Source organism: Pan troglodytes, chromosome 3 (genome assembly GCF_028858775.2).
Source record: "Pan troglodytes isolate AG18354 chromosome 3, NHGRI_mPanTro3-v2.0_pri, whole genome shotgun sequence".
NCBI lineage: Eukaryota > Metazoa > Chordata > Mammalia > Primates > Hominidae > Pan > Pan troglodytes.
The window spans coordinates 38,408,550-38,435,936 of record NC_072401.2 but is presented as its reverse complement, the minus strand read 5'-3'; the positions used below and the strand labels follow the sequence as shown (position 1 = coordinate 38,435,936).

The window sequence follows — 27,387 nt, the reverse complement described above, 5'->3', positions numbered from 1 at the left end:
TCTCGAGAAAGGTTCAACCAGAGGAGGGCACCGTGGCAATCTAACGGCAGAGCCGGGCCACCCAGTCAGGTCACACAGATGGAGTGTGGGGACCCGCTCGACAGGCACTGGCCTCGAGTTCTGCTCCAGAGTCCCTGGAGCCAGGGTCTGGACACCTTTCTAATCAACCACAGCCCTTGAACATCATCCATTTCACTAACAAAAAGTTACATGTAGCGCCCCTTATGCTAAGAACAATTCTCTGATGTGCATTTATTTCAATGGCATTTGAAGTAAGTACAAAATGGCCTCTGGCACGTGAAGCTCAGAATGGACTACCTAGCTTCTCTGAACCTTAGCTTCCTCTTTTTAAAAAGGGACAGAACACATAGTTTGCAGAGTGGAGAGTACACGTACAACGCCTAATGCAAATGGTTGCTATGAATGGTGTTCAATAATGGGCAATAATCTTCGGATAGACCACACACATTATAAAAACCCAGTTTCCAAACAAGAGGACAAAAGGGCACACTTATGACCGTTCTGTAGCACAAATGCAAAATAAATTACATTTAAAGTAAAGGAACAACTTTGCAGAGCCATTACTCTATTAACTATAACACTGCACATAAGCTGGGAAATCTTGCTTTCTGACAGCCTTCCAGAGGCAAAGAAAAGTTTCGTCCAAGCAACTAATTTTCACAAAGTTTGGAATTCACAAGCAGGTAGAACTGAAAGCTGAATTCCAAATAATAATAATCACCACCACCACCTAGATTCAGCAAAACACCTGTACACCCCACACTTTCAAATCTCTTGTTATTACCCAAAGTGGTCAAGGCTTCCAGGATGCAGTTTCAGAAACTGTCATTGATTTTCTTTATGCAGAAAATCTGTCCTGCATGAACCTGGCCAAGCTAAAACACATCTTCCAGTGTGTTCTATGAGACTCCCAAATGCAACTTCCTGTCCCACTGCACAGCAAGACAGGCCTCTGGGTTCACTACCAGGCTGGGGAACAGCTGTGAGTCTCTGGCCTTCAGCTCCTGATTAGCGGTTAAGCAGGACAACTGCACCCATCTGACTTTGTAACACAGTCCATGTTTTACACGAAATTCTATTGGGGGAGACACTGTTTTCCTATTTTACATTCTTCCAGGTCAATAGTTCTCAATGTTTGGTCAGCCTGAGGACCCCTGGAGGTCGCTGAGATCCTTTTAGGGGTCCATGAGGCCCTCCCCCTGCTTTTCCTACTATAGATCTGTGCAAGGTCAGCTTTTTCTTTATATGCTTCAAATAACAAGCAAAACAGAATGAATGAAGCAAATAAAATTCAGCGGATTCTATTAAATCAGACATTAAAGAGATTTTTTAAATGTAGAAACAATGTCACATTTCTAACTAATTTTATTTTGGAAAACAGTCATTTTTTAATAATTTTTTATATGTATGAGTTTATTATAGCTATGTAAAAATAAATACGAACCAAATAAATACTAATCTCAGTTTTAATTAATTGCTAATATAGTAAATATTGATAGGAATTATCCATGGAAACAGAAGCTCTTTGGGCTACTCGATAATTTTCAAAGTGAATGGCATCCTTCCATCAAAGTTTGGGAATGGCTGTTCTAGGCTAAGACGACAACTCACCCACATTCCTGAGTAAACACCAAGTAAAGAGGGAGAGGCAGGTCACGTGGGTAGAGAGTGGATGAGGGGGATTAAAAGCATTTCCTGGACAATCCACATTCGTATAATCCAGTGTTGAGCACTGTAGCCCTCCAGCTCCCATTTAGGAGGTACTAAGCTAGTGCTGATGGCATTCCACAAAGACCACCCATATGATGCGCACCTGCAGCAGTTGGCCGGAGCCGTGGGCAGAGCACCCCTGAGAACACACTCAGCCCCTCACACCCAAATCAAGGCACCTTAACTATGAGCAAAAGACTGTTTACTGTTTGTTGCATTTGTTCAGTTTGTGAACAGACTCTAGATTGAAGCTCTGCCTCAAGAAGACAGGACAGAAGGCCACACACCCCATAGGAGAAGCATGCTAGCTCGGGAAGGCACCAGCTCAGGGAAAGCTAATTTCTGCCAAACTCGAGGGAAGCTGGGTAAAACTGTGCAATCCTTCCTACAAATCTATCAGGATATGAGGCCTGCCTCTTTAAACTGCATTTTACAACTTACCACAAAGCAGAGAAGTGCAGGTCCTTTACATTTTTCTGTAAAGCAGATTACCTTCATATATAAAATGAGAATGGGACTGTTAAGTGGAGAGGGTCAAACATGGGCATTAAAAAACCCCTTTATAAAAAGACATTCGATGTGTCTTGTGGATCTAAGTGGAGAAATATGCCAGAAAGGCCTACAAGATGATCCACAATTCAAACATATTTCTAAATGACCTAGTAATTCCTCTTCATGAAGTGCTCCACAAAATTTTGCTCATCTAACGGATGTTCTTCCAGGATCAATCTTTTCCTTCTTTATCACTTGGAGGGGGAAGAGCCTTCACCCAGCAATTTTCAGGCAGGAATCCTATTAGGATCATCTGGGGGCTTGTTAAACCTGCACATCCCAGGCATCAGAAACTCAATAAGCAGCAGGTCAAGAATGGTGACCTCAGGGATGTGTTTTTCACAAGCCCCTCAAGAGATCTTGCAGGTGGTCCCTGTACGGTGCTGTGAGAAACCCCATCCCATCTCAAGAGTGTCCTGCCTTCCTCTATTCAGAGCCCATCTGACTGCATTTTCAGCGAGACCCCTGATATCTCGGCTCTGTTTACCATGTGGCAGCTGCTACAAGAGGCCAGAGGTCTCTTGCAGCAAACACAGGGCCACCCACAAAGCTATTCAGTCTCACGGTGGCTCTGCACAGTTGACTAACAAGTTTCTTTCTTTTGCTCTTTTCTCCAGGGAGTGGTACTGGCAAACTAGCAATCTGACACCGACCCTCTATCTCCTCTGCAGAAGAGAAACCCTACAACCTAATGATCTCTAAGATTCCTTCCTGGATGAAGATCTGGGATACTAACATCTTCTCACATTGTTGCATTTAGCTCTGAGCAGAATCTGAAATGAGACACTGAGGATACAAACACCCTTTGTAACCCTCAGAAGTTTAAGTCACTTGGTTATCAGTTGCCCAGTATCACTCTTCCCACTAGAACGTGTGCTTCCCAGAGTGCAGGGAATCATCCTGAATGGCAGGGTTAGGAGATTAAGGGAGAGTCCTTCTAGGAGCAGATTGTTTTTGGGAAACACTTGAATGAGTCCAGTGGCTGCTCCAGTTGACTCCCACTGGCTCTGTGAGCCCAACTCCATGACCAGTGACATCAAGTGGGTAGTTTAAAATGGGGTGTGGGAGGACTAGTTGCACAATGGAAATCTGCAAACACTGAACACCAAGGGCTTCCTCTGAGGGGTGAGAGGAGCTGGTTATTAAACATTTGCCAGCACCACCGACTGACTTGAAAAAGGCAGGAAGATTCCAGACCTCTGTGAAAGGAAATCATACCCCACTTTATTCTTTCCTTTTATCAACGACATTTAGTTATTTCACTTTGGACTTAAAGGGTATATTCAGAATGACCAAATAAATATGATCCCACGATGTGATCCTGATAAGATCAGAGACAACGGCTCACTCTTCAGAATAATGTGTGTGGCTGGTGGTGCAAGAATTCATTAGGCTCCTCAACTGTGATTGTTCAACTGACCTCCATACAGCAACGTCCCCAACTGGACAGACAGGTGCGTGAGATAACAAGACTGCTGAATGTTACATTCTAGGTCCCTTTCTGTCTTTTGCCATGAAGGTTTTTCATTTCTCACTCAGGACTTCAACTCAAAGATGGAAGAGAACACTGTGGTCCCCGCCAGCACCCCTGCTAGTAATGAGCAGCTCCACCTGCCCCTCAAAGTGCACGATGCTGCTCTGTGTGTCTTGGCCGAGCGAGGCAGCCCACCGCCTGGGAGAGGAGAAGGGGAAGCGTTCCCCTCTGCCCGTTTGTACTTGGTCATCTTCAATACTCTCAGCTGATTCCTTCCTTTTGGAGGTTCTCCTACTTCTCATCTTTTATGGATTCTAAAAAATCCAACTGTTCTCCTACTTCTCATCTTTTGTGGATTCTAAATGTTCTACTTCTCACCTTTTATGGATTCTAAAAAATTGGATTATAGTTTCTTTTCTTCTGGACACCAGGCAGGCTTTATACATTTAGTAGAAGCAAACAATCAATATGACAGCTCTGCTGCTGGACCCGTGACCCACACGTGTAGTCTGGACACACGCTTAGCGTCTCGCAGCAGCACAGGCATGCCAAACATGTCTGGTATCCCTGATGGAGGATCTCTAGAAGCCCATCAAAAAATGGCACTTCTGGTCACCAAAAGATCATCAGACTCTTGCAGGGATTATAAACTGTGCCATCCCCTTACTGACCTATAATATGCAGATTAATAAAACTATAGCAATTGATGTGGGGGAGATTAGATGCATTCTTGCTTCTGCTTTCTGATCTAATGGTGCTCCTGGGTTTCTGGGCCTGTTGAAGTGTTCTTTCGGCTGAAGCCCTCCTATCATGGGAGAGGCTGCACGCCTCACTGGGGAATGCAGCTGATGGCTGGAAAGTGTTCTAGGCTGGGATGCTAGGGAGGGAGCAGATGATGTGAAGCCTGAAGGGGGTCCCTCGGGAGTTTCCCAGTGTCACTGGCAGCCCCCAGTGTGGTCAGGACGACAGTGGGAGCCGCAGACAGAAGACAGGATGCTGGGCAGTCCATGTTATCTACCCAGGATAGAGAGTCAAAGAATAGACATGAAAACAGTGGCAATTGTCTGAGGGCTGGACAAATGGATGCAGATGGGTGGGGCAGGCTCCTGACCCAAGGCTTCAAGAATAATGTGATGAGTACCATCTGCTAAGCTGAGAGCAGTTGCCTCTGGCTGGTGTGATCTACCCCAAAGGAACATGATTCCACCAAAGCAAGGGTGGGGAGAGTTGTGCTGGCATGGAGTGGGCAGAGCCAAGAAACACAGAAGCAACATGGTGCCCTAGAAGGGATGTGGTATGGAGACTGAGGAGACCTGGGTTCCAGAACTCCTTCTGGCACTGAGTAACTCGCAATGTGGGCAGAGAACTCAAGCTCTTGAGGGCTCATTCATCCCCTCTAAGTTGGAAATAACGGCACGTGCCCAATTTCACACAGGATGTGTAAAGATGAAATTTGACAAAGGTTGAGAAAATATTCACAAACTGTAGAACACGACCGACCCAGCCATGAGGCCTATTATTCTTACTCTTTGGAGGAAAACACATTGCCAAAAAAAAAAAAACCTGTTTAGACTAAAAGCCAATTTCAGAAAGTATAGCAAGAGGCAGGAAAACAAAAACCCATGGAAACTCAAAATATATCCAACCAACCATTCTGTTCTTCTGGCCAGAATATGAAGGTCACTTTTTACGGAAAACTGAAATACGGATTTGATTTTGCTTTATACTACACACCTTCACTGGGCCTTGAGGTAGCCATGGTGTAGACTAAACTGAAAGTGTAGACTAAACAACTGACTTGGCCACAGCACAGCCTTGGGTGAGAGAAGTGGGGGAGGTAACAGGTGGAGTCTGGAGGAGTTTCTGTGGGAGGCCTCCCTGGGCGGAGTCAGCCGGGCACGCAGGGCACCTGGGACTCCACTGCCGGGTCTAGGCCAATCCCAGTTTCCCCATTCCAGTGGGGAGAGGAGACTGACCCCGGGGAGTCCCTGGAAAAAGCCTGGAGAGAGACAAAGAGGTGACCCGGGAAATGTATTGCCTCACACGGAGGTCCTCTCAGGCCCTCGGGAAGTATGTGGACAGCATCCAAACCGGAGGCCAGGCGAGGATGGGAAAGAGTGGGGAAGAGAGAGGGGGTCAGCACTGTCAGAGAAGGGGGCAGCAGAGGGAGAGGGTGGGGAGAGGCAGGGATGGAGAGGACTTGAATGCAGCCAGCCCTGCCAGTGGACCGGGCTCCCACAGACCTCATGCCAGCTCGAGGAAGGCTGCCTGAGCCCTGCAGGGGAGGCTGTGGTGGGGCTCAGGCACACACAGTGCCTTCGGAGTGCGCAGCCACACACAGTGCCTTCGGAGTGCGCAGCCACACCGAGGCCCTTGTGCTGATCTGGTCTCTTCTTTTCACTCTGCAGAAAAGTGATGACATCTGAGCAACAAGAAGCAGGGGCTGATTGTGCCCGTGGAAGAATGAGGGGATACTGCAGGGGAATGAAGAGAAGAAGGCGGCTGAATCCAGGAGGGGAGACACCTTCCCGTTCCTCCTCCCAGCCTTGGAGCAAGTGTGGGGAGCGGGGCCGTCTGCATTCCTCCCTTTCAGCCTCCCACCCTGAACCTATTTCTCACTTTGTTTCACATGATAGGAACATGATGGCATTTCCTGTAACTCACCATGTCAGCAAATGCAGCTATTGCCAATTCACAAAACTGCTTTCCTCAGGTCAGTGGGCCAAATGGGCCCCAGCTCCACCAAGGCATTGCCTTGGCCTGCCACTGCACAGCAACACAGGGCTCCTGGGCTCAGAGGGTCCCAGGGAAACACAGAGTGACAGTGGGTTCAGTTCCTGTCACCTCCCCTCAGTTGACTTTGTGACCATGGTCAACATGTGACCTCAGTTTCTTCATTTCTTAGAGAGGGTGCAGGCCACCTTCCCAGGGCTGTTGTGAGGGCCCATGAGATGGCGGTGCTAGTGCAGTGTCTCATACTCTGAATCTTAAAGATATTCTTTGAGCATCTGCTGTGTCACAGCCACTGTCCTAGAAGCCGAGGGTATAATGGCCGAACAGCCCCAGCCCAGTCCGCAGAGGGCTGTATCCTATAAGGGAAAAAGGCAATAAAAAGCCACTGCTGTATACTAAGGACAGGCGGGGGAGGTGGAGTAAGAAATACAGGTTCTGCTAAGAGCTGAATTACCATTCGACCCTGCAATCCCATTACTGAGTATATACTCAAAACAAAATAAATCATCCTACCAAAAAGACACATGTACTCACACGTTCATCACAGCACTATTCACAATTGCAAAGACATGGAACCAACCCAGGTGCCCAGTAACAGTGAACCGGATAAAGAAAATGTGATATATGGACACCATGCAATACTCTGCAGCCACAGAAAGGGACAAAATCATGTCCTTTGCAGCAACATGGATGCAGCTGCAGGTCATTACCCTAAGCAAACTAATTCAGAAACAGAAACCAAGCATCACATGTTCTCACTTAGAAATGAGAGCTGAACACTGGGTACACATGGACATAAAGATGAGAACAGACACCAGGGACTCCTGGGGGGTGGAGAGGGAGGGAGGAGGGCAAGGGTTGAAAAACTACCTATTGGGTACCATGCTTGGTTCCTGGGTGACAAGTTCAATCACACTCCAATCCTCAGCATCACACAATACACCTTTGTAAGAAACCTGCATACACAATCCTGGAATCTAAAATAAAAGTTGAAAAAAAAGTGCAGCTTCCGAAGTCACACTGATTAGCGGCAAATCGGCTGTGTCACTTTCAGCAAGTTACGTAACCTGTCTGTTTCTATTTTCTCAACTCTAAAGAGAAACAGAACAACATCTACCTGATCATGTTGTAAGGATTAAAGAAAGGAGTTTAAGTCCCTTTGCACAACATTTGGCCCAAGGTGAAGTTAGGCAGCAGCAGTGATGATAATAAGCAGATAACGGTGATGATGAGAAATGTGATACGCACCATGGGGAGAGTGTGGGGTGCTACAGGGGGCTTAGCAAGACACCTCATCCAGTCTTGAGGTGGGAGAGGAGACCACAGTCAGGGAAAGTTTCTCAGAGATGATGTTCAAGCTAAAGAATAACCTTAAGTGGGGCCGGGCGTGGTGGCTCACGCCTGTAATCCCAGCACTTTGGGAGGCCGAGGCGGGCGGATCACGAGGTCAGGCGATTGAGACCATCCTGGCTAACACGGTGAAACCCCGTCTCTACTAAAAATACAAAAAATTAGCCAGGCATGGTGGCGGGCACCTGTAGTCCCAGCTACTTGGGAGACTGAGGCAGGAGAATGCTGTGAACCCAGGAGACGGAGCTTGCAGTGAGCTGAGATCACACCACTGCACTCTAGCCTGGGCGACAGAGTGAGACTCTGTCTCAAAAAAAAAAATTAAAAAAAAAATAACCTTAAGGGTTATGAAATTAACCTTTAAGGCTAGCTACGTGGCTTGAGAGGAAAGGACTTCATACTGCCTGATGCGGCTCATGCTGCACCCTCTGTCGTGGCTGCAGGAACACTCAGAGAACCGGGCCACCGCAGGGCCCCAAAGCACTGCGTGTTCTGTGGAGCCTTCAGCAGCAGCAGCTGCAACCAGAACAGGTATTCTGGAAGCAGGGCCACATGCTCTAAAAGCAGCAGGGCCCATCTCCTACCACATCGAGCCAGCTCACCACCAGTAGAGACAGCAGCTTGGGTGACAGGCGGCAGGCAAACGGGAGTGCATTGCCACCTGGCCCTGTGCATGGCCACTGACAAGTCAGGAGGGCCCTCTGTGCATCATAATCACACCCCAGTTCAACAAGTTCTTCACAGTGGCAACTGCAAATCTATCCAATACAGTCATCCCTTGGCATCCTCGGGGGATAGGTTGCAGGAGTCCCCACAGACACCAAAATCCACGGTGCTCAAGGCCCTTCTATAAGATGGTGCTATGTTTGCATATAACCTACACACATCCTCCCATACACTTTTTTTTTTTTTTTTTTTTTTGAGACAGAGTCTCATTCTGTCACCCAGGCTGGAGCGTAGTGGCATGATCTTGGCTCACTGCAAGCTCCGCCTCCTGGGTTCACGCCATTCTCCTGCCTCGGCCTCCTGAGTAGCTGGGACTACAGGCGCCCGCCACCATGCCTGGCTAATTTTTTTGTATTTTTAGTAGAGACAGGGTTTCACCGTGTCAGCCAGGATGGTCTCGATCTCCTGACTTCATGATCCACCAGCCTTGGCCTCCCAAAGTGCTGAGATTACAGGCGTGAGCCACTGTGCCCGGCCACATCCTCCCACACACCTTAAATCATCTCTAGATTACCTATAACACCTAATACAATGTAAATTCTATATAGATAGTTACTATATTTTAAAATCTATATTATTGTTTAGTTTTCATTGATTTTTCTTCCCAAATACTTTCCATCTGAGGTTGGTTGAGTCCCCAAATTCAGAACCCATAGATATGGAGGGCTGACTGTATATTGTTCCCATCTTCTTATTTTAAAAACTATTCAAGAGACAAGGTGCCACCCAGTTTCCAAAATAAAATCATTCAAGGCACACACACAAACTGCTTTCTACAATTTTTCTGATGAATTCTGTTTGTGAGCAGTAAAAACGAGGGAGTGGCTCCTGTAATTAAACCAAGCCTCGGTTCTGAACATCTATACGTTTTCCAGGATGTTCCTTCGGTTGACTGTAAAAACCTCCTATCAATATTTGAGTTACTGGACTGAACCACAATTATGACTGCAGCCTTAATGAACACCCTCCCTCCATGCCAAGCAAAGTTAACAAGCTCCCCAGTGAAAATACAGAGATTTTTATATGCTTGAAGATGACATTTGTGATTACCCTAGGGCTTTTTAAATTAAAAGTCTCAGTAGTAAATTTTGATTGCTAAACCTAAAGGCAGGTCAATAAATAACTTGGACAGTCTCTTCAGATTTTTCATGTGAGTGAAACTTCCATTGTCATCTCCAATCGATGGCACAGACTTACCAAGGTCAATAAGAATCGCATGCTGCTGGGAAGTCAGCTGCTTTAAGAGTTCTTTGTATGGCACATCCTTTGGCTGCTGTTTGCTGGGAAACTGGTGTTTAAGGTGGAATTGCTCAGCTAGAAATTTCCAGATTTCACCTCGGTGATGACGTGGCACACCTTTAAAAGGGGGAGAAGACATGGAAATAATTTATGCACAGAATACAACTTAATAATAAAAATGAATTGTGTTTCATGTTCCATTTATCCAAATTCTGGTTCCTTTTTTTTTTTTTTTTTGAGACAGAGTCTGGCTTTGCCACCCGAGCTGCAGTGCAGACGCACAATCACATCTCACTGCAGCCTCAACCTTGTGGGCTCCAATGATCCTCCCACCTCGGCCTCCCAAGTAGCTGAAATTATAGGTGCCCACCACCATGCCTGGCTAATGTTTTTTTTATTTTTGTAGAGACAGGGTCTCACTATGCTGTCCAGGCTTGTCTCAAACTCCTGGGCTCAAGCGATACTCCTGCCTCAGCCTCCAAAGTCCTGGGATTACAGGGATGAGCCATCATGCCTGGCCACTGGTTCCATTATTAATTAACAGCATAAGAACAGAAGGGAGGCAACTAAAACCTTGCCCTATTTGCTTCTTCCCCTACTTCCACCCCCTATTCTCCCCTCACTTCCCTGGCCCCTTCCCCCCTTCTTCTCATTTCTCAAATGTGTTATCATGTTCTGACCCTGTCAGACTCTGCAAGGAATAAAGAATACGACCTGAGCTCCAACCTGGTGCCAATTAACGACATTCTAGGGAAATAAAGCCAAGTATGAAAAATTGTCATGTAAGATGTGATCTCAGAAAGCAGAGAGAATCAAAAGGAAGTAGAGCTCAGATAAAAGAGAAGCTGGCTCATTTCTTTTTATTATTATTATTATTATTATAATACTTTAAATTTTAGGGTACATGTGCACAACGTGCAGGTTTGTTACATATGTATACATGTGCCATGTTGGTGTGCTGCACCCATTAACTCGTCATTTAACATTAGGTATATCTCCTAATGCTATCCCTCCCCGCTCCCTCCACCCCACGATAGGCCCCGGTGTTTGATGTTCCCCTTCCTGTGTCCAAGTGTTCTCATTGTTCAATTCCCAACTATGAGTGAGAACATGCGGTGTTTGGTTTTCTGTCCTTGCGACAGTTTGCTCATTTCTAACTGAGCAATCAAGGTTCCACAGAATCCTTCATTTGAGCCAAGCCTTAAGGATGAGGGAAAAGGAAGAGAAAAGTACAAGAGAGAGGGAACCGAGAGTGATTCAGTTTGCCTCAGGCACAAGGGTGCATGTGGAAGAGAGCAGCTGGCAAGAAGGCTGGAAGGGTTATTGTGAGAGGCAAAATTGACGGCAAGAAACCTGCCCCATGTTTGGTAGCTCCAGGGAACCATGCATGTTTCTGAGCTGAGGTGGAGTAAGCTAATCATAGCTGAGATTCTGGAATTCTGATGAGGCTTCTTTCTGCAAGATAAGCTGCAAGAAGAGCCCAGAGGCTGGGTAGGAACTGACTGCACAGACATTGCCATGTGAGCATCCAACAAAGCTCTAAAAACAGAAAATGTCCAAGAGCCTCTACCTAATGCTTTGCATGTGATTAATTTGAATACTCACAGTGATTAAAAATGTCTAAAACTTAAGAAAATTCTCTTAAAGTCAAGGATGTTATTTAGGGCAAACCTAATTTTAAAAGGTGACAGTTTTGAACCAAAATTCTTTAGCTCATTACTCAGCTATTACAAGGCCAAAAAGGTGGAAAGGGGGAGAGCAAGAAGACTGAAGAATAAGATGCCAAGTCTTTCTTGTCTTTTGGGAGAAAGGAAGCCTCCAAGTTAGGCATTGATCTTTCTTTCCATCCGGGAAAAAAAGTGGCTGCTTTGTACCCTGCCCTGCCACTCAGACAGCCTGCCCAGGAGGATGGTTTCTCTGGTTTCTGTCTCTGGCCACCTTTGGGAAAAGTTTCTGCTCTGGCAAGGTAGCAGCAGCAGATAGCACTGATTGCGAGGCCACTATGCACCATCGCCATTCCATGCACGTTATGTGTATTGGCCCATACCATACTCATAACCCTCTAAGGGAAACATGATTATCCTCATGGTAAAGAAAAGAGAGGCAGTGAGAACAGGTCCCTTGCCCTAGGTCATTAGGCCGGTGAGTGACAGCCCAGGGATGCTGACTGCCATTTTCTCTTGGTGTCCTCCATGTCAGAAATGTCAAACAAGGCTGCTACTCAAATAGGGACTAGAGAAAAAATATTTTGTGTTCCTATCTTGCAATTAATGATAAAATAACCATCTGTGGATTTGAACCAAATAGTAATCATTTTATTAACAGATTCAAAAGTCTCACTGGGCCACCTCTTGGAAATACTTACTGTGTAGTAAGTACTTTCTTCTTTCCCTTTCACGTATCATTTTTTTTAAGTTGGCCTGTAGAAGAAATACAGGGCCCCTGTAAACCATGACCACATCCTATACCTTCTGTAATTTTATCTCAGCATTAATATAATGACCCTGTAGAGTGAGTTGAATGGTGTCCCCTCAAAAGAGATGTGTTCACTTCCTAATCCCTGGAGCTTGTGAATGTTACCTTCTTTGCAGATATAATTAAGTAAGGACTTTGGGAGGAGGAGAGCATCCTGGATTATCCAGATGGGCCCTATATCCAGGGACAAGCATTCTTATAATAGACATACAGAGGAGGAGATGAGAAGGGGAATCAATGTGACCAAGGAGGCAGAGGCTGGAGTGCCGTGACCACAAGTCTAGGAAGCTGACAGACACCAGAAGCTGGAAGAGGCCAAGTACAGACAAGCTGACGGCATGGTTTTGGAGCTATGGCCTCCAGAACACTGAGAGAAGAATTTCTGTTGTTTTAGTCACTATTTTTGTAGTAACTTGTTATGGTAGCACCAGGAAGCAAATATACCCTGATCTCTGCTTTCTACTATTATTCTATTTCTTGTCTCCCTCTGCTATTCCAGCTCATAGATATATCCTGGGTACATACACACACACGCACACCCTCCCCGCAAATACTTCAAACGCTGATGAGAAGTAAATGTGGGCTAGAAAACAGTCAGCATGATAAGTGATTTATAGTGGGGCTTTTTTTCACAAAATACTTTTTCTCAAACTGGGAAATTTTCCCAAGTTATGAAATGTCCAATTTCCTATTACTAAATCATTCCCATTGTCTTATCAGACCTTTATTTTTTGAAAGAAAAGAATATTGGCTGTGTCACTGGACAGTACCAGATATTGTGGTATTCAGGAGTAAGCTTAGATTCTGTGATTTAAAGCACAGGATCATGCAGGTTGGACCCAATGTTTTTGCTAAGAATGGCCTGGAATGCCCTTCCCCACCATGGTGCTGTCTTCACTCCTAACCCAAGAGAAACCTGGCAGTGGAGCCCACCTACGGCTTGCAGGCAGGGTCTGGGAGGGCAGGAGGCCATTCCTCCATCCCCCATGTAAATAGCTTCTTACTCACTTAAAAAATAATATACACTCACTGTTTAAAAGTGGTGCAAAAAAACCTCTGAAATGCAAGAGGTATAAAGAAGAAAGTGAAAAACCACCCATAACTAGAATGAGCATATATTTACCATCCAAAGCAGGAAGCTTTTGACAGTGAAGAGGAGGAAGGCTATTAATAATTTTGCCAGGACAGGAGTCATAAACCAGGGCTATACCAGGTTGGGCCCTATGGTCATCCTGTCTATAACCTGGACATCTGCATCGTGGGTGTTTTTCCATGTATACGCACATGGAAATATCAACAGTACAGGAGACCATGCTGTACTCTTTTCATTTAACAACTTAGACATCTTTTACATCAGTAAATACAGATCTACTTATGGTGTCGTTTTCAAGGAATATGACATGGGATAGTCACATGTTGGGTTTTTTGTTTTGTTTTGACTATTAAACAATGTCACAATAAGCATTCTTCTTACTGCAGTACATTTTTGGCTGATGAGTTTCTAGAGTAAGTTTTTATAAATGGCATTGCCGGGTCAAAGGCAAGCAGAGTTTGCATCTGGCCCTTACTGTCAGCAGCCCAGGCAGCCACTCTGCAATCCCATTCCTAAAAAAGACATTCCAGCTTATAAGGTTCTATCTAGATATCTTTAGAGAAATCATTTTGATGTGTACTAAACTGAATTATCTATAATGTCATAGGATTATGTTATCTTCTCCTAAATTGATACCCTAATCCTGGCCCCTCATCTAATTTTAACTGGGAAAATTTTATAAATTCCTTTATTTCCATCACTTCAGGGTCTTTTATGTCACTATGAGGAAGGGCCTCTTAATCCACACAACTGTCCTCTCTTACAAGGTCTCTGAGGTGAGTTGGCCTCAACTTCAAAGGTCAAAGATATGATTCAAATTTAGGCTCAAATTTTTAGATTCACATTTTATTCTGAACCACAAAATAGACCGCCGTCATTTGTTTGGAGTTGTTAAATCTTAATGTGTTAAAACCACCTGACTGACAAAGCCCCCTTTATGGTTAGAGCTTCTGCAGTAAAAAGTGATGTGGCAAAGTCAGGCAACACATAAGGAAATTCCAGGTCAGCCTTAGCTCACTCCAGTGTACAGAATGCTCAATCATCTGTGCCCAACTTTCACTACCCAGGGTCCAGATTCCTAGAGTATTTCTATTAGCCCCCACAAAATACGCCCAGTGAAAAACAAATATCCAGGTGCCAGGCTTCTAAGAAGCTCAAATATTTGGAATAGCTGTCACAGACCCATGCAATTTGCCTTTCGCAGAAGCAAAGACACCTGAAGGTGATCATCTAGGCAACTGTGAATGGGGGAAGAACAGACTCATTCTTTTCTCTGCTTTCTCCCTTTTCAAAACAGCAATTTGGGGTCATTTGGTGTAAAGGTAAACCTCAAGAAAAAGTACAGGTGCAAGGAATATTAGAACTGGAAGACAGCTCCAAGATCCTCTGCTCAGTGCAAGTCTCTCCTTCTATCAGTAAGGGGGCAAGAGCCCAGAAAGAGGGTACCTGCCAAAGTCACACCGAAAGCTGGTGTCCATCCAGAACTTCGGTCTTCACCACTGCATACGTGTTCTGAGATAAGCACCTGGAGATCCTGTTCAACAGGAGGCAGTGCAGTACGGTGGTGTGAACCCAGTTCTGTGGCCCTAAGCCACTATTCAACTGCTCTAAGCCCAAGTTTCCTTATCCATAGAAAGGGAAAATGCGTAATGAACAATAACTTCCCATGATTACTAAAATTGATGTCAAAATTCAGAAAAGGTTAAAAATGCCTTAAAAACTATAGAAAAAACACTGCTTTGTTCCATTTATGCTCCTAGAGATGAAAAATGCACATGCAGGCCGGGTGCAGTGGCTCACATCTGTAATCCCAGCACTTTGGGAGGCCGAGGCAGGCAGATCACCTGAGGTCCAGAGTTCGAGACCAGCCTTGCCAACACAGTGAAAACCCGTCTCTAGTAAAAACACAAAAAATTGGCCGGGCACGGTGGCTCACACCTGTAATCCCAGCACTTTGGGAGGCCAAGGTGGGTGGATCATGAGGTCAGGAGATCGAGACCATCCTGGCTAACATAGTGAAACCCCATCTCTACTAAAAATACAAAAAAAATTTACCCGGGCATGGTGGCGGGCACCTGTCGTCCCAGCTACTCAGGAGGCTGAGGCAGGAGAATGGCGTGAACCCGGGAGGCAGAGCTTGCAGTGAGCTGAGATCACGCCACTGCATTCCAGCCTGGGCGACAGAGCAAGACTCTGTCTTAAAAAAAAAAAAAAAAAAAAAACCCACAAAAAATTAGCCAGGCATGGTGCCGGGCGCCTGTAATCCCAGCTAGTCAGGAGGCTGAGGCAGGAGAATAGCTTAAACCTGGGAGGCAGGGGTTGCAGGGAGCTGAGATCGCGCCATTGCACTCCAGCCTGGGCAACAAGAGTGAAACTACATCTCAAAAAACAAAAAAGAAAAAGTGCATATACAACGTTTTCCCACTGTACAACTGATAAACTCAGGAAAAACCCATTCTATACATACTTGAAATCCTTATTCAGAACACCTGGTTATTCATGATGAGCTCAACCAGAACTCAGTAGCATAGAATCAGATTAGACTCAGGCTTTTACTCTTGCCAGAAGACATTAACATATATTTTTAAAGAAATCATTGTTTGACTAGAACACTAATAATGACTGAAGGTAAGCTTAAAAATAGCGGTTCTCAAACTATCTGTGAAGCATCAATTTTTTTTCTTTTTTAAAATTTTCCAGTCTACTACAGGCTGATATTTTTATACGATACTGTAAAAATAAATTAGTAGAAAAACAAAATTTAAAAAAAAACAGATGGACAAAATATAAGTCCACATTTTTAATTAGGATCACTGTGTCACATTGCTGGAAACATTTCCAAAAGCTTAGTTTCAAGTTCTGTACTTATCTCTTCTTGGACCAGTAACAGTTTGGGCTGGCAGATCTCACTGAAAAAACAGTGAATCCTGCCCGCTCTCTAAGGCCTTACAGTATAGCAGATATATGCTGTGTGCTCCTCACAACATCCACTATCAGCACCCACATCTTACACTTGTAGAAACTGGAGCTCAGAGAGGGTGAGGCATTTGTCTAAGATCACACTGCAAAGTAAGTGGCAGGGCTGAGATTTAAGCCCAAGACCACCTGTCTGAAGTCTGTGCTCCCCACACTATGTTGTCTCCCTAGAGTACCCAGAGACAAGCCATACAATTAGTTTCTAGTTTATAATTTAATTTAAAGTATATCATCAAATCATTATCTAGTTTATAGGCAACGAAACCCTTGGGTTTTTCTGTCTTCTTCCTATTTCCCGGCCTTCTGGGAATTTTAATTAAGAGGAATCATGAAAGGTGGTGAAACTCATGTCTATTAAGTAAGGTATATGGAAATAGATTAAGATGTGATGAAAAGAAGGGAAATGGCCACTAAAATTAGACTTGACTTTTTTTTAATTCCACACTTCTCCCCAATCACCAATGAGGGGTGAGGTTGACTAGATGCTTCCCAATGAAGCTTACCTTGCCCAACAGCCGAGTGCATTTTTTCCATGTCAAACTTAATTTTTGATCTTCCTGGAGTGCTAAGCATCTTTTCCCACACTGTAGTTACTTCTTTAAGACAGGGAGTAATTTCTTCATAATCGAGCTTCAGGCGCTTGTTCAGCAAATCATTTTCAGAGGCTGGAATAGACCATTCCAGAGCGCATTAGTAAAGGCTACAGCTATGGAATTTCCATTACACAACATGGCTGCCTACTTGTTATCCCGCTGAGACGTCAAGCAGTTACAACTGGCTTAACGCGTCTAAATATAAGTCACTGTCCATGCCTCTACCCATTTTCCTCGTTTTGGAAAATGCTAAAAACCTAGGAGGTATGTGATTTCTCTTACCCCTTCACCCCCAACATACTCTGTTGGCTCTACTGCTAAGACATAATCCACATTTCCCAATTCTTTCCATCTTACCCCCATCAAACTATGAGCCTCCCCAGGACAGGAGCTATGTGTTGTTAATAAAATTCCCAATGACTAGCATGGTTACAACTTGATGCAATTTTTTTCATCTAAACTAGGAGAGGCACTCCAAAGATCGTTTTCTTATTTTGAGCCAAACCTCCATTTGGTAGCTTCTACCATGGGTCCCATTTCTGCTTCTTGGAGTTAAACTGAATAAATCTACCCCTTTCAAATGACATCTCTCAAATATATGAAGAGAGCTACTGTTTCCCACCAAACTTACTCAACCTAAAGCTGCATGAAGAATTATAACTAAATTATCAAGCCCAGGGGGGAGTAATATCAATAAAGGGAAATGTTAAATTGACAATTTACATTGATTCCTGGACCCAACCTCTTATTTCATGGCCACAGAAACTGAAGTTCAGGAGGATTAGGTGATTTGGTGCTGGTTATTTACTAGCTAGAGGGAAGCCAAGTGACTCTAAGCCCAGTGCTGCCTTCCTCTCAGCTTTTATGGTTTTCCATCCACCATCTTTAATCTTTTCCCTCGTACTCTGATGAATACATTTTTAAAAATGTCAACCCTAGATTTTTTAGCTAAGAGGCTGGGAGGCTCAGCAATTAAATGACCCCCACACTTGCAGAGATTTTAGAACTGCAATGAATATTTGATTTTTAAACCATCATGTATTATTTAACCAAGAAAAATGTTTTTAAAAAAAATTTTTTAAAATGTCAACCCTAGATTTTTTTTTTTTTTTTTTTTTTGGCTGTGATTTGGGCTATGAGAAAACACAATAAATGTCACTAGAGTTGAGCTAATCCTTGCAGCAAATCAGGTATGGGGCTAGCCTTCCTGCACTGCAACTGGCGGCAGCACTGGACTCTGGATGCCAACGTACGTTCCTCTGGCAGTAAGGCTGCTACAAGCACGTCTGGCCACCCTAACAGAGCCCAGCAGGCAACATGAGCATCCTGCTCTGTAGTCGACACAACTTCACACAGCCAGAAAGAACTGGCCAGAAGATTCAGCTGAAAAGGCTCAATCCACAAACATCCTGCTGTTTCACTATCCTAACAACACTGCTGCCTAAAATCAGTGGCTTCCAAAATGCCTTATCAACCAAGGCAGATGGTGCAGAACTACAACAAACACCCAGGCTCCAGGGCAAGTACTTCAGATACAGGAACCAGCTGTTCACAATATTAAATAAGACCCCCACACACCCATGCGGTTTGTAAGCTTGTAGAGATAGGGGAAGAGGACTGACTGAGATCAAATGTAAATTTGCAACCAAGTTCTCTAAAATATTTATTATGATTTAACAGAAATGTCTGAGCCAACTTGGACTTTGTGATAACGTTCAGGTCTGATTTGTGCCTACTCTGGTGGGTGGGCTATGGCTGCTCCATCCCCAATTCTGCTCTGTTAACAATGGCTTTCCCAGACAAAACTGTCTTGCCAGCTGCCACCATCTCTTGAAAGCTCAGAATGGAAAGCTAATAGGCTGGGAGGCTCAGCAATTAAATGACCCCCACACTTGCAGAGATTTTAGAAGAATTGCACTGAATATTTGATTTTTAAACCATCATGTATTATTTACCTAAGAAAAATGTTTTTTAAATAAAAAACATCAACTGTAATTCAAAATTTAATGTTATCACATCATTTTAATCTTAGTAAAGCATAAAATGCTGAGTTACATGGATTAGCTCAACTGGCAATAACATGTCAACACCAAGCCACGGCTGTATTGAATCACATGTTGTGATCTTACATTAGGCTGCTCACATCTTCATTTAAAAATACAGAAAAATTGGCTGGACACAGTGGCTCATGCCTGTAATCCCAGAACTTTGGGAGGCCAAGGTGGGAGGATTATCTGAGGTCAGGAGTTCGAGATCATTCTGGCCAACATGGTGAAACCCCATCTCTACTACTACTACTACTACTACTACTACTACTACTACTACTACTACTACTAAAAATTAGCCGGGTGTGGTGGTGGGCGCCTGTAATCCCAGCTACTCTGGAGGCTAAGGCAGGAGAATCGCTTGAACCCAGGAGGCGGAGGTTGCAGTGAGCCGAGATTGTGCCACTGCACTGTAGCCTAAGCAACAAGAGCAAAACTCTGTCTCAAAAAAAAAAAAAAAAAGGGGGGGGAGGGGAATGGCCTTGCAGAGGAGGACGGTGGAGGACTGGTGTCTTCAAAGAGAGGCAACGCTTTTTGTTCTAACACCAATGAAAATTAGCTACCTAATTTTGGAGAAATCACAACTTCAGCTTCCAAGTGCCTACAATGGAGTGAGGTAGACTGAGATGACATAGTATGGTTCTTTCCAGAATGCGATGCTTCCAGAATAGTAAAAAATATTTGATTCATCTATTCAAGTCAGGAAACAGGCTTAACCATAAGAACTTCCTCATACACATCCTTCTAAATTCTTTCCCAAAGAGTATGCAAGTCAGCTTGAACCCCTGATCAATTTCAAGAGCCATCTCAGATGCAATTTAACCTTCCTTCAAGAAGGGAGAAAAAAAGAAACTCAAGATAGAATGCCTATCTCTCTAAGTACATAGTACAGCAGGTCCTCAAATAATGTCTTTATGCTCAATGTCGCTTTCTTATAATGTTGACAAGAAAAAAATGGATTCTTAGCCCGGGGCCATTATCTGTGTGGAGTTTGTGTTCTCTTCATGTCTGTGTGGGTTTTCTCCAAGTGCTCCAGTTTCCTCCCACATCTCAAAGATGTGCACATTAGGTTAATCAGTATGTCTACATGGTCCCAGTCTGAGTGTGTGTGTGAGTCACCCCAAGATGGAATGGCATTCAGTCCAGGGCTGGTTCCTGCCTTGCATCCCAAGCTGTAGGGATAGGTTCTGGCCCCCTGAGACCCTGAAGTGGAATAAGTGGAAAAATAATTACCTCTTTCTTTTTTTTTTTTTTTTAAGATGGAGTCTCACTGTGTTGCCCAGGCTGGAGTGCAGTGGCACCATCTTGGCTCACTGCAACCTTCGTCTCCTGGGTTCAAGCGATTCTCCTGCTTCACTCTTCCAAGTAGCTGGGATTACAGGTGTGCACCACCACACCTGGCTAATTTTTTTTTGTAATTGTAGTAAAGACGGGGTTTCACCACATTGGCCAGGCTGGTCTCGAACCCCTGACCTCAGGTGATCTCCCTGTCTCAGCCTCCCAAAGTGCTGGGATTACAGGAGTGAGCCACTGTGCCAAGCCAATAATTATCATATTTGTATTAATCTTGCTTAAATGTTTGCATATCTCACATTTACATCAATATTTAATATTAGAAGTGTCTTGGGTCTTTATTTAGAAGTTTGGTGATGTTTTTGTGCCCAGAAATATGCCATAGGAACTTAACTCTTGTTTTTATCAATAAACCCTTAGTAAAATTTGTTTCATTATACATCATTTTGCTTAAATTCGCAGTTTCCATGAACCTATTGGCAACATTAAGTGAATACTTACTGTACACTCTGGCTGATTCTTATCAAATCTTGCATCTATATTTAATGTAAAAGTTCTGCCCTGCCCCTAATCCACCCCGACAAAACTTACTAAATATTTTTAAGCAATCAGGCTGTTATTGCTAGTTATTTTTTTTATCAGCAATCCAGGTCCTGTACACACTAATACAATGGATTAATACTTCCAACATTATATTAAGCAAGTTTATTGTGTTTTCACCACAAAGATAAACACATGTTGAACTTTACAGAGCTAAGAAGAGAAATGAAGTCAAACAGTAAAAATAAAAGACCACAAAAACTGAACACTGCCAAGAAGCCAGATGAAATGAGGAAGCATTAGAAGAATGTTGGCAAGGGCCAGTAAACTTGTGCAACACCTGGCAAGGGGTTCCAGGTAACCTTAGGAAACTCTTGCCTTTTCATTCTAGTCTGTCTGGTCATTGCTTGCACAGCAGAATGTATTCTGCTTTTGTGGCACACTGGTTTTGCCTCACCAATTACAGCTGTCCTCACCACAAAGAAGCCAGCTGTGAGCACCGTTCCCATTTTATAGCTATGCCCTGATTTTACATGGCTGTCATTTGCAAGAATATTGGCCAGTATTGGCATTAAAGTTTGACCTACATGATGAACATAACTGCCTTTTTCCTCTTCAACAAAAATCCCAAGATACACACGAACATAACTGCTGTGCTCCCGAGCTGTCATTTAACTGATGACACATGCAGTAATGCCATCACTACCAAACATCTTTTAGACATCTGCTTTTAAAATTACCTTCAGAAAAACACAAGAAAGTGGCAGAAAAACTGGGTTGGAAGAAAACAGCACTCACCTGCTCTAAACGCCCCCCAGTGTGCTATCATCTTCCACAGCACCCTGATGAGAGGATCCGTCTTTCTCAGCTTCAAAACTGCATGTTGGAAAGCTTACTAGCCTATTCCAACTGTGGGGTTACTTTCATATCGAAAGGTCTTATTCGTTTATATCTCATTTTCTGTTTTCAGTCAAAAGATATAGACACTATCTCTTTACATTCTATGAATTCGTACTTTTCAACGGCAGAAACTATGTTGCTCGTACACAGTGTTGTCATAACTCACAAGCATTGTAGGGACATGCACAGAGAACGTCTATCCACTCGCTATGACACTAGCTATGCAACTGAAACTCACAGATGCAACACATTCTCAGGAGCTTATTCCTCAGAGTTGGTGTCTTAATGACTTTCAGCTCTATACAAGCATCAAGGTCATTTTAAAAGATCAAAATTTGCAATCAAGAATGATGCTGAATGAAATGTACTGTAATTCCAAAATTGTTCTGGGGCAATGGCAGGGTGACTGAACCATCTGCTACATCTTCCTTTTGAAAGAGATTATGCAGACTTCCTGCTCAAAATCTTCACTACTTTATCACCGGGCAGTTCTCTAGATACCCTAAGACTCATGCTCTTTCCAAAGAGTATGTAAACTTTGCATCTTAAGCTACTTTGAAGATAACATTAATTGGTTCCAGTGTCAGTATGGAAACAGGAAATGAACAAAATCTAAACTTTCAAAGTTCATGTCATATTTTGACACTATTGATATCAGTACAGGTAGAACTCAGCTAATTCTTTTTTTTTCAGATTACTTGCAAATCACTGAAAAAGCACACAGAGTGAAGTTACTTATGTTAATGACTTACACAAGAAAAGTTCATACCTAACACACAGGCACAGACCATGGCTGAGGATAAAGTAGAGAGAGAGAGAGAGACAGAGGGGAAAACAGAACAAAACAAAACGAAAAGCACCTTTCAGCGTGTTAGAGCTTAGATTTAAAGCTTGGATCTCAGAAATTCTAAACACTGTACTAACAGTGACCATAGAGGAATAATGAATACTGTTGGTGAAACTGTCATTAGATCACCAGAAAGTAAACAGTGTTAATATTACTCTGAAAAAGTAAACAGATATAGATAGATGTATACATTAGACTATCGTGCTGCTGTATTTTTAAGACAGCATGCTTATGTCTGATGTCATTAACTTCAGAGCCAAGATAAGACCAGGCCTGTTCAATATCAAGATGGCAAACCAACCTTGGAGCTTCTGATTTTCCTTCTCCATTCTAAGCAGCAGTATCTGTTGAAGAATAGCCTTTTGCCACAGCTCTCGGAGCTCACGAGATGTCCTTTTCTTTTCCTCTGGTGGGGGGCCAAAGGGCCCATCTTCACAAACTGGTTCTAAAGGAGATCGTGGGGGAAGCTCTCCCAGCTCTGAATAATCTGGAAAGGGAGACGGCATTCCAGAATTGTCATTTTTCAACAAAAAATGCACATTCAAACACAGTGTCAACTCAGCAAATTCTGTTCATTCAGATAAAGTATAATAATATCACCAAATTTAAAATTCATATGTTAATATGCATTGGCATAAGCCATGTCTGAGCCACAAACGTGAAACAAATGATGTATCAAATAGTAAGCAAAACTTCAGTAGCTGAGGAAGAATTTAAAGATACCTGCTTTTTAAGGTGTAATATTTTTATCTCCTTCTGAAAATGTTATTTAATAATTATATTATTGATAATTACAAAAAACGTTCATACAGTGCCTACTGTGTACCAAACTGTTCTCAGAGCTTTATATACAATAATTTACACTCACAAAACTCTAAGACATGGGTATGATAACTATGCAGTTTTAAAGAAATGCAAACTGAGGAACAAGGAGTTTATGTAAGTTGCCTAATGTCACATAGCTAGGAAGGAGTCGAGCCAGGACTGGAACCCAACAGTCTGGCTTTCATGTGCATTCTTAACCACTGTGCTATCTGGCCAGGTATTCTGAAGGAAGATTAAAATGTATTTAATAGCCAGTAGTAACAGTAACCATTAGCAGACCTTCTACCACAAGCTGGGCACTGCGCTGGGCATTTTATATAGGTAGACTCATTTAATCCTGATGACAAGTCCAGAAGGCAGATATTAGCCTGGAAAGGAAACTAAAGTTCAGAAACTTACCCAAGGTCATACAGTGAGTAAGGAGGTACACCGGCATACTCTAACTCATGTCTTCCTGATTCAGAAGACCATTTGTTCCCACTACATACCACTATAATCCAAATGTTTCCTATATCTAAATTACACAGCTTTATAGAGTCTTATTTCATTATGAGCCTATCAGACAAATGAATAAATTAAAATTCTACATCTTTTGGGGGTTTATATGCATTATAGGAGGATGTTACTGTGTACTGTTCAATAGAAAAGCAAGAATTGAAATTATAAAGTATCATCTCAATTTGATACATATTATGAGAGGCAGTACAGTTCCACTGCACTTAATAGTGCAGGTTCTGGAGACAGGCTGCTGGGATTCTAATCAAAACTCTGTCATTATTGATTTTGTGATCTTTAACAAGTTGCTTAACCTCCTGATGCTTCCACTTCCCGATCTGTCAAGTGGGTATGACAGAGCCTCCCCTCAGAGTGGTGGTAAAGAGACTGAGTTAATAGGCTATAAACCACTGAGAACAGGGCCCAACACAGAGTAAGAACACAATAAAAAAAATAGCTCTTATTGTTTGCTATCATATCTTTACTAGGGGCACAGAAAAGAAATCAAAATTTCAGCTACTCAACTGTAAGCCCTAACCAGGTTAGAACCTTGCTGCCTTGTTGACAAGGGTTTTGGTCACCACACTGAGCACAGTTGCTGACAACCAGCAGGTGCCTGAGAAATAACTGTTGAACAAAAAAAGGGACAAAATACTGGTTTACATGTACTGTTATTTATGTTTTCCCTGTATTTTCTAAATTTGTGGCAATAAATATTTTAAAAATAAAAACTAAAAAAATAATGCAAATCTATTATAATTAAAATGAAAGATGGAAAAAATATTTTCCTGCAAAACACTTACAAATCCTTTCACCCCCAAACCCTGGATACTTAGGATTAGTCATTACTGAATATGATGCAGTTCAACTGAATCCTTTTATTTAATCTTATTCTGCAGCTTGAAGTCTTTAATTTGAGCCCTTTCCTTTCTTTTTTTTATTCTTTTACCATCTTGGCTCTTGGAATTCTGTGGAACACTGCAGCTGTGATTAAAGTTCTGCTTTACCTCACATTGGAAGCATATCTCTCACTGGTTTGCAAAAGAGTTTTGCAATTCCTATGATGTGTTCTGGCTGGCATGGCAGGCGCTGTCCTGATAGCGAGGGCAGTGTTCCCATGCACTCTCACAATCTCGTGTGCGCCAAGAGAACCCAGGACCCAGCCAGGCAACAGAAGGGAGCCCCGCTGAGGGTTAGGTGGGGTTGACCTGGATATTCTTTTTTTTTTTTTTTTTTTTTTTTTGAGACGGAATCTCGTTCTGTTGCCCAGGCGGGAGTGTGGTGGCGCAATCTTGGCTCACTGCAACCTCTACATCCCAAGTTCAAGCGATTCTCCTGCCTCAGACTCCCGAGTGAGTAGTTGGAATTACAGGCATGCGCCACCATGCCCTGCTAATTTCTGTATTTTCAGTTGAGACAGGGTTTCACCATGTTGGCCAGACTGGTCTCGAACTCCTGACCTCAGGTGATCTGCCCACCTCGGCCTCCCAAAGTGCTAGAATTACAGGTGTGAGCCACCATGTCCAGCTGACTTGGATACTCTTAAACCCTACTAGTAAAACAAGGGCTCACCTCACCTAAACTCCTTCTTCTAATCTCATCCTTCCTGTTTACCACAGCCTTCCTCTTCCCAGGGTCTTGAAAATTCCTACTGTGTTCCTTTCAAATTCGGAATCACAATGAGCAGGTGTAACTCAGGCCAGGAGGATGGAACATTCCTAACAGTAGAGGCTGTTTGTCCCCAGATCCATGTACTCTCTGCCACTTGGGCTACTGACAAGGACCACTGTCTATAGAAGTTTATGAAACTCCGGTTTTATTTTAGTATTCAGAGAAACTGGATCTGCAAAAATACAAGTATTGTTTGGTGACGACAACTGTGAGATTTAAGACCTAAGCTGTCTCCCTAACGTTTTCTACTTTTGTGATCTTTTTCTTATTATCACTAGTGACAGTTTGTTGAGCTTTTACCATATGGGTTCTTGGCATAAATAAGCTTGTTTGATTCTTACAACAATCTCATAGGACAGGTGATATTATGATCTCCATTTTCCAGCTAAAACAAATAAGGTGCAGTGAGGTTTTATAACTTGGCCAAGGTCACACAGCTAGTAAGGGTCAGAGCCATGATAAGAAAAAAGGTGTATTTTCCTCCAAAGTAAAAAAAAGAAGAGTTTACCCCGTGCTTCTCTAACTTCTACATGCACAAGCCTCACTGGGGATCTTGCTAAATTAAAGATTTTGATTCAGCAAGTCTGAGGGGAGCATTTCCATCAAGCTCCCCAATAATGCCTCCACTGCTGTTTGTCCAAGCACACTCTGAATAGCAGGGCTCCACGCTGCAGCTTTACTCTCTATTTCCTCATGCAACCCTATGCACTTCCTAGCACGTCGGCTCATCTCCTTCACTCCCACCACTGAAAACACAGTTCAAATACTGTTGTTAGCTGCCTGAATTCAGGTCCTCAACACATGGCAGGAACTTGTCCCAAATTTGGTCAGGGGATCCAGGCCAAGTCCAGAATACAAAGACATATTTGAGCACTAGTATTAATTTCACCTCTACATGAACTAAATAAAAGCTGATCCACTGTAAAGGTCAGCAAATAAACCCAAGAGTTTAAAGGAGGGTTTCTCAACCTCAGCACTACTGACATTCTGGGGCTGGATGCTTCTTTGTCAGGAGGAGCAGTTTTATACACTGCAGAATGTTTAGCAGAGGGCATAGTAGCATCTGCCCACCATCAATGCCTCTAGGCATTGCTAAATATCCCCTAGGGGTCAGGAGGAACAAAACCACCTCTAATAAGAACCTCTGATTCAGAGCTAAAATCTCACCATTTCGTCTCTCCTAAACCCAGGGAAGGGGCAAAAATGTATCTCCTTTATCCAAATTCATTTCACATGGTAACAATTACTGATTTTTATAGTTTACGATTAACAACAAATTTGTATAATATTTTTTGTTCATATTAAGAGTAGCCTGGCTACAAAATAGCTCAGTAATTTATAAAGGGAGATAGTTAAAAATCTTTGTTCTAAATTTGGCCTGCTGAATCAGTCCAAAGAAAGTAAGCTGCTTTCTCAACAATGCAAAAAGATCCAGACTGGGCACAAGGCTTTGGTTTGTAATCAGTCCTCCTTCAGGCATGTGCAGTCTTGAGAGATGTGGACTCGAGTGGAGTGGCAGGTCGAGGAGAACAAAATCAAAGTCTGAGGCAACTGTCAGCTAAGAACCTTGTTCTAATGATAAACCGGGGCACTGTTTTCACTTCCATCATTCCTAAGCCAATCCTACCAGCATTGAGTCCCTTACATGTATGCAGCGATGCAATGCGTTAGGTGGTCTAAGGAGGGCTACTCTGAGGTTTCTATTCTCTAGAACAATCCCAGGGATCCGGCTTCTCTCCCCGACTTGCATTCTTGCCGAGAGACAGCTGCACAGAGGCCAGTGTAGGAAGCTTGGCTTGGCTCAGTGCAGTGGAGGCTGAGCCGAAGTA

The 27,387-nt window shown here is 43.3% G+C and overlaps 1 protein-coding gene across 20 annotated transcripts in view; it reads right to left on the bottom strand.

Annotated features, from left to right (window-relative positions):
* Window positions 1-27,387, bottom strand: part of TBC1D1 (TBC1 domain family member 1) — a 248,728-nt gene that overhangs the window by 25,136 nt on the left and 196,205 nt on the right. For all 20 annotated transcript variants that reach the window (XR_010156534.1, XR_010156536.1, XR_010156537.1 and 17 more), the window contains 3 exons: window positions 22,869-23,054; window positions 16,853-17,014; window positions 9,764-9,922 (listed from right to left, as the gene is read on the bottom strand). Coding sequence is in view for 16 of the 20 variants with exons in the window: in XM_009447499.5 (XP_009445774.3) it covers window positions 9,764-9,922; window positions 16,853-17,014; window positions 22,869-23,054 (507 nt within the window). In the remaining 4 variants the exon portion in view is untranslated. The remainder of the gene's footprint in view (window positions 1-9,763; window positions 9,923-16,852; window positions 17,015-22,868; window positions 23,055-27,387) is intronic.